This window comes from Arachis hypogaea, chromosome 18, assembly GCF_003086295.3.
Source record: "Arachis hypogaea cultivar Tifrunner chromosome 18, arahy.Tifrunner.gnm2.J5K5, whole genome shotgun sequence".
In the NCBI taxonomy this organism is placed as follows: domain Eukaryota; kingdom Viridiplantae; phylum Streptophyta; class Magnoliopsida; order Fabales; family Fabaceae; genus Arachis; species Arachis hypogaea.
Genome location: NC_092053.1, coordinates 131,914,611 through 131,922,829, shown reverse-complemented (window position 1 = coordinate 131,922,829; position 8,219 = coordinate 131,914,611). Strand labels below are relative to the sequence as shown.

Genomic DNA, 8,219 nt, shown 5'->3' with positions numbered 1-8,219 from the left:
GCAATAACCCACCAATTGAAATCAACTCAAAAAAAAAAAAATTCATGAGTATCAAATGATTTTTTTTCTCTTATTATCTATGAAGCAGGCACTTTTTTGAGTTATCGTATCCGTGTGTCGGACATATTTTGGACACGACACTCACCGACACTCGTTCGACACGGATGTGTGCTGTGTCCAACCGTGTCTTAATAAAAAATAAAAAATTCTTCTCCGAACACGCCTGGACACACCTAAATATCATCACGTGTCCGCATATCCAGTCTTTATTCTTAACATATATTCTTAAAATAAATTTAGATATAGTATATATTATTATTTATTAAAACAAAAAATATTTTAAATACTTGATATAATTAAAATAAAATATTAAAAATAATTAAAAATTTTAATTTATATTTTAATATCAATAAAATATCAAAATATCATTACAATTTATCTAAAAAAATATTTTATATTTTATATATATATATATATATATATATATATATATATATGCGTGTTTCCGTATCATATAAAATTTTAAAATTCGCGTATCGTGTCGTGTCCCGTGTCCGTGTCGGTGCATGATAGCTTATTATTGAGTGTTCGTGTAATGAGAGTAAAGGGTGATGCATGAGTAGAGACTAATCATGAGAAAATATCGGATAAAATTCAAACATTGCAACTACTACTATAGTTTGTTTCGTTTGAAATTCTTAAGGCAAAGATAAAGAAGTTTGAAACTTTCAGCTACAACAGTGGAGGGACTAGTCAAACCTCATTTACTAACCCATTTCATTCTTTTTATTATTCTTTTATTCTTTATATTTATGAACTCTGTTGCAAGATCATTTTGCCTTTGTTTTTGTTCTTATTGAGTTCAGAAAGGACACCCCTCAACATACAGAAACCCGGGTTCAATGGGGTCTGAATTCACAGGAGACACAACTATGGATGCAGCAGAGAAGAGGCTCAATGAGCTTGGTTACAAGCAAGAACTTAGAAGAGAAATGGTTAGTTATTTCATCTTCTTGAATATTCTTGATCCTACTTTTTCTTTTTTCAAAATAGATTTCGGAGAAGCTTGAATTATGTGTAGATGTTTTTATTTGTAATTTTCTTTTTTTGCCCTTATGATGAAATTCTGGGGTAACAAGGATTTTTTGTGATAGAATTTTTAATATTATGCATGATCTTATCATCTTATCACAAAAGTAATCTGAGATACAGAATTTTTTTTTTCTTTTTAGTATTTCCCTATTTGTAAACTCCTTTTTCATTTGATGTTTTATTATTGTAATATTAACTCTCCATGATTTAGAGAAAAAGGTTAATAAGTGTGTTGAATGTTGTCCAATTTATGGTGCAGACTATGTTCAAAACACTGGCAATATCATTTTCAACAATGACCCTATTCACAGGAATCACTCCTCTATATGGTTCCAGCCTTCAATATGCAGGGCCTGCATCTCTTGTATGGGGATGGGTGGTGGTTTCTTTCTTCACTTGGTTTGTTGGGATTGCAATGGCTGAGATTTGTTCATCTTTCCCGGTTTGTAACTTCATTCTTCAATTTGGTATTATTTCTGTCTTGTAATGAATGATATAGCATCTTGGATATTCTAAAATCCTATAATGAAGTAAAAAAATAGATACTTTCAACTTCTTGAAATGTTAAATAGTGACAATTTTTTCTTCTTCATTTAGTGTTAAGAAATATGCTTAAGAGAAACTATTATGAAGATACATAATTTCTCAGTTTGTTAAGGTTGGTTTGAGATTGATAAAATCTGGTTTCTACTGGTATCATTGGCTTAAAGATCATGCTTTTCCCAATTTCAAATTTGGAACTTAATCAATTATGTTTGAACAAATTAAATATGTTTTGTAATGAAATCAAGAGTGTATGCATTATATTTGCCTTCATTTCTAAAATTTTCTGCATCTGTCATTGCAAATTAGTTCACAAAAACTAACTTTCACTTAAATGCAATACAACAGACAACTGGCTCTTTGTACTTTTGGGCTGCGCATTTAGCCGGTCCGAAATGGGGACCATTTTCTTCATGGTGCTGTGCTTGGCTTGAGACCATAGGACTTATTGCTGGGATTGGAACTCAGGTATTTAATTGCACTTTGGTTGAAGAAATTTGAAGTTTCTACTCAAAGACTATATAAATATAATATTACAGAATGTTTTACATTTGTAACTGAATGTTTTCATGGTTGAAAAACAGGCATATGCAGGATCACAAACATTGCAGAGTATAATCTTACTCTCAACAGGAACACATAAAGGTGGAGGGTACTTTGCTCCAAAATGGTTATTCTTGTGTATGTATATTGGCTTAACTGTCATATGGGCAGCTCTCAACACATTTGCATTGGAAGTGATTGCCTTGATAGATATGATTTCAATATGGTGGCAGGTACTTTAAGCATGTTTGTTATATTTTAAAAATTTTATTTTTACCATTTATGATTGTTTCCTCATCTGGATAGGATTAGGGATTTTCTATTATACTATTTCATAGTACAAAAATATTATGTGCACACAAAAAATCAGTTACCAAAATCAGTCATTATATATTTGTATATAAATATATGTATTCTTTATACCGATATTATCCATTCTCTCTCTCTCTCTAGTTGTCTCTTTTTTCTGTCTAAAGCCCATATTCTCAAAACTAAAGCTTTTAATAATTTTTGTGCCTCTGTGTTAATGAACAAATAAGGAGCTAATTCTATTTATACTTATTGTTTTGCCTCAAAGTATTGTTCTAAAACTTAACAACTACTTTTAAAAAAAAGTTGTACACACTCTCAATTTGATTAAAGCCTAAATCTACTTCTAGATTTGCATGTTATAAACAAATGAAGCTTCATGTACTATAAATTAAAGTTAAGAGATTTTCATGGTATATTAAGAGTAAAATCACTCATTTATTTTATTTTTGGTATCAGCTTATTGGGGGAATAGTGATTGTGATCATGCTACCTCTGGTATCACTTACTACACAATCTGCTTCATATGTATTCACACACTTGGAGTTGGCACCTGAATCAACTGGAATTACAAGCAAACCATATGCTGTGATTCTTGCATTTCTTGTGAGCCAGTATTCCCTCTTTGGATATGATGCTGCAGCACATTTAACTGAAGAAACCAAAGGTGCTGACAAGAATGGACCTATTGCCATACTTGGCAGCATTGGCATGATTTCAGTCTTTGGTTGGGCTTATATTCTTGCACTTACATTCAGCATTCAGGTATATCTATCTATATATACCCAACTTCAATCTAGTAGTAACAAGCATCATGAACATATAATTTAGTTGACCTATTTACATATACAAGAGAGAGACACTGCTTTTGTTTTTTTTTTTTCTTTCTTCCTTTATTTTGTTATGCCTGTTGTGTGAGGGACTTGATAGTAATTTTAAGTTGTCTTATCTCTTGTTGATTTAGAATAAACCATACAGGATTTAATACAAAGGATGATAGTAACAGCAACTTTTCTATTCTCTTCAGAATTTCAGTTACCTTTATGATACAAACAATGAGACTGCTGGAGTATTTGTGCCAGCACAAATACTCTATGATGCATTCCATGGAAGATATCACAATTCTATTGGAGCAATCATTCTACTATTTATCATTTGGGGTTCATTCTTTTTTGGTGGACTTTCAATCACTACAAGTGCTGCTAGAGTTGTAAGTATGACACTTCCTCTTTTTGTTTGTTTGATTCGGAAACCTGCATGGTATCACAAGCTTGCACAAATCAATTTACAAGAAAATATGGATATGGTTACAATCAATAAGAGAATGATATTTAAGATGTAGCGCGCCACTGACTTAAACTCTTATCTTAAATAGTATTTTTTATAGAAGAATCTTGGAATTTCTCCTTTAGTTAGCAATATCTTGGATTGCAAGCGAAGCAAGTATTAGAACTTTAGATGAAAGGAAAAAATGTTTTTTACCTGTCTTGTTATCCCTGAAGAGTGGAGTGCCAATTCAAGCCCTGCTTCATAGCTACAATTAGGAACAATCCCTTGCAATGACAATTTCTTGCTCAAGAATTGCAATGACAATTTATTGACATAATCTCCATACTTTAGATGATCTTCAATACTAGAATCTGGAGAACTTGTTACAAACATCAAGTGCATCATCTTTATAACTGCGGCAGAACTCTCCACACACACTGCTCCTTCGTCCGAAACAAAAAGGAAGCTCCCAAAGGGACGAAAGAACCCTTCGACTCCCTCTTGGGTAGCTGCATGATGCAAGTAAGTCGTGACAAAGCTGAACAACTCAGCTTTGTCCCCGTCAGTTACTTGCATCGCAAGGTTCCCAAGAGAGCTTGGATTAGCCATAGAAAATTGCCAAAATTGAAGCAAGGAATTGAGTTGAGCAATGTGAGGCATTGTAGGTGCAAAGAGAATCCTTGGCATGATGTCATGCTTTGTTACCATGTGAATGAAGTTGGCACCCCATCTTTCTTTGAGAATGGCATTGGAAAATGACTGATTCCCAAGCATTGGTGAACCGAAAGTTATGCAAAGAACTGAGATAGAAGAAGATATGTGTTGGAGATATGCCAAAAGCCAAAGGCTGCATAGAGAAGCTATGGCTCCTCCTATGGAATGGCCTGTAATAACAATTGATTTGGTTTTGCTGTTTCTCATAATTGGCAACATCTGAAATTAACATTAACTTTGAATTCTTAGTTGGCTAAAAAAAGACATGGAACACTCCAGGAACAGTAAAAATAAATAAATAACTAAATTTTTTATATACTGACATAATAATAATATTACAAGAAATAGGTAGTGATACAAATTTATCTCGAAAAAATAGTTTTAAGAATTGTATTATGGATCTTTAAATTTTATGCAATAATACTAAGAGTACATTAAAAATTAACTACCAAATTAATTATTATATATGTGTATAAATATATGTATTATTAAACCCATTTTAAGATGTATTTTATATTTTAATATATATTTTATATAATTGGCCATTTTTTTTATGCTCGTGGCATAGTTGAATCTTATGTAGATTGGAAAAAAGAGAAAGAAGAAAAAGCTTTGATTTTTTATTTTTTTTTTCCTATTAACATTTGCTAATTTGCTTTGTTGATGGACACGTGTTTATCGATTCACGTTTTTTTCCATCTAGTGTTAAATATAAAAATTATAATTATTTATGATATATTTAATTAAATTTTGATGGTGTTTTAACTTTCTTTAATCTCTTTTAATTTCTGGTTACTAGAAAAAGATTATCCTAACTTAATTTTTATTGGTATTCTTAAAAATATAATAAAAAAATATTTATTAATAATATATTAAAAAAAAAGTTAAAGATAATTTTTAGATTTATTCTTAATTTTTTAAGTTTTTAACATAATGCCATGTCAGCTTAAGTAGTTTTAGATTTATTATTAGCTTTTTACTCCTCTTTTATATGTCTAATTATTTATTTTTTACACTTTAACACCTCATTAAATTTATCAAACGTTACAAAGAATAAAATCAATATCACTTTCACCTTAAGGTCCATTAAAATTATGAAACGTTACATCTAATAAAAGTCACACTAAAATCAATGTAAATTTTACCTTAAATTCCTATTAAAATTATGAAATGTTATACCTAATAAAATTCAATGTACAAGAAAAATTAATTTATTCTTAAGATCCCACTAAAATGATCAAATGTGTAAGAAATAAAAAATAAACGTATAAATTATTTTAAGCTTCCACTAAAGTTAGGATAACCAATCTATTTTAAATGTTATCAATTGTAATATTAGTTTTAAAATATAATTAATTTTTAAATATAATTAAAAATAACATAATTATCCATGACGCATAGACACTTCGCTAAATTGCCGTATCTGCATATCAGACACATTTTGGACACGACACTCATTGATACTCATCCGATACGTATGTCTGCTATGTTCAACTGTGTCTTAATAACAAATAAAAAAATTTCTCTGGACACGCCTAGACACACCTAAATACCATCACGTATCAACGTGTCCAGTCTTATTCTTAACATATATTATTAAAATAAATTTAGATATAGTATATATTATTATGTATTAAAAAAAATATATTTTAAATACTTGATATAATTAAAAATTTTAATTTATATTTTAATATCAATAAAAGATCAAAATATCATTACGATATATCTAAAAAGTATTTTATATTTTATATGTATGGGTATCCCCGTGTCATGTAAGATTTTAAAATTTGCGTGTCGGCGTGTCCCGTGTCGTGTCGTGTCACGTGTTCGTGTCAATGTCTGTACATCATATATAATTATATATTATATAATAAGATATTACAACGATAACTATAACAGTCATTTTAACGGTCATAAATAACAACTTCTATCTTTGCATTATGCCATAGAATTCTCATTGTATTTTTATCTCCTCATAATAATATATCTTTATATAATATTATCGAATTCTTTTTTAACCTTAATTTTTTTTATATTTGCTACTCTTTATTTTTATGTAGGTTACACTATTATTTTCAATGTTAATGTTAATTCTTTTAAATAGGTATAAATTTAATTAAAAATTAATTTCTTCTTTTCTCCTTTCATACTCATCACTCATTCTTATATTTACTATATAAATCAGCATTCACTGCACACTTTTTTTTTTTTTATCTCCTCTCACATAATCTCATACCTCTTTCTCTTTCTCCTTCTCTTTTTCAATTCTTGCTAATTTTTTGCACAACTAGAATTTAGTTGATAACCATAGTTTTTATTTTTATTTTTTTAATTTGCCAAACGTATGTATTAGGTGATTGTGTGGTTGTATTCATTAATTTTTCTATTTTTTTGTGTAATTGTATTCATGAGTTATGTATTGTCTTTGTCGCCTATATATCACTTCTTTTTTCTTTTAATAATTTACAATTTTTTTAATATCATTTAGTTGTAATAATATCGTTGAAAATACATGTTGTTATGATTGATGAAAAATAAAATTAAAAAATTAGATATCGTTTTTAATTATCAAAACATTAATAATATTCATACTTATATTTTTTCTAATAATTTTAATGTTTTATCATTGTACTATAGTATTTAAATATAAACTAAAAAAATAAAAAATAAACAAAACTAACTATTTAAAAAATAAAAAAATAATTATATGAAATCAGATAAATAAACTTCAATTGAATTTTTTTATTACTTATTATAATATATTAAAAAGAGAGCATAAGGTAGTTTCACAATTATTCTTAAACATTATGCCATAGAATTCTCATGATACTTTTATCTCATCATAATAATCTACCTTTTTATAATATTATAGGATTCGTTCTTAATCTTAACTTTTTATATTTTTTTTATCCTTTATTTTTATGTAGGTTATACTTGCTTTCAATATTAATATTAATTCTTTTTAATATGTATAAATCTAATTAAAATCTAATTCCTTCTTTTCTCCTTTCATACTCATTACTCATTCTTATATTTACTATATAAATTAACACCTACTTCACACGTTTTCTTTATCTCTTCTCACATAATTTCATACCCTTAGCTTTTTCTTTTTTCCTCTCCATTTTTACTAATTTTTTACACAACTAAAATTTGGTTGATGACCATAACTTTTTTTTTTTTAAATTTGCTAAACGTATGTATTAGATGATTGTGTGATTGTATTTATTAATTTTTTTATTTCTTTGTATAATTGTATTCATATATTATATAGTGTCTTTGTCGCCTATATATCACTTCTTTTTTCTTTCAACAATTTACATTTTTTTAATATCATATAGTTGTAATAATATTGTTAAAAATATATGCTATCATGATTCATGAAACATAAAATTAGAAAATTAAAGATTGTTTTTGATGATCAAAACTTTAATAATATTCATACTTGTATTTTATATTTTTATCTAATAATTTTATCATTGTACCATAGTATTTAAATATAACTTAAAACAAGATAAAAAAAGTAACTACTTAAAAAAAATAATGATACGAAATTAGGTGAATAAATTTCAATTAAATTTTTTATTACTTATAGTCTAATTTATGTATATTTTTTATAATTATTAAATTTTGAATTTATTTTTTATTTTAAATTGTCATTTATCATTAACCATTATAAAATTTAAATTAATAGTTATATGCTACTAAACAAAATTTTAAACTTTTTAATTAATTAAATTTAATTCATA

The 8,219-nt window shown here is 27.6% G+C and overlaps 1 protein-coding gene across 1 annotated transcript; it reads left to right on the top strand.

The window, feature by feature from the left end:
* Positions 1–603: 603 nt before the first annotated feature.
* On the top strand, positions 604–4,911 carry LOC112771302 (amino-acid permease BAT1 homolog). Its single transcript, XM_025815998.3, has 7 exons — positions 604–995; positions 1,352–1,534; positions 1,984–2,103; positions 2,220–2,411; positions 2,947–3,252; positions 3,515–3,697; positions 4,108–4,911. Exons 1-7 carry the CDS (start codon positions 903–905, stop codon positions 4,513–4,515), a joined length of 1,485 nt encoding a protein of 494 aa, XP_025671783.1. The 5' UTR covers positions 604–902; the 3' UTR covers positions 4,516–4,911.
* The last annotated feature ends 3,308 nt before the right edge of the window (positions 4,912–8,219 follow it).

What these genes read in the sequence shown, in the direction of transcription:
- LOC112771302 (XM_025815998.3), top strand. Translation starts at nt 903, where the DNA reads ATGGGGTCTGAATTCACAGGAGACACAACTATGGATGCAGCAGAGAAG. An exon ending in TTGCTGGGATTGGAACTCAG is followed by an intron (nt 2,104 to 2,219) that starts GTATTTAATTGC and finishes GTTGAAAAACAG; the next exon opens with GCATATGCAGGATCACAAAC. An exon ending in TGATTTCAATATGGTGGCAG is followed by an intron (nt 2,412 to 2,946) that starts GTACTTTAAGCA and finishes TTTTGGTATCAG; the next exon opens with CTTATTGGGGGAATAGTGAT.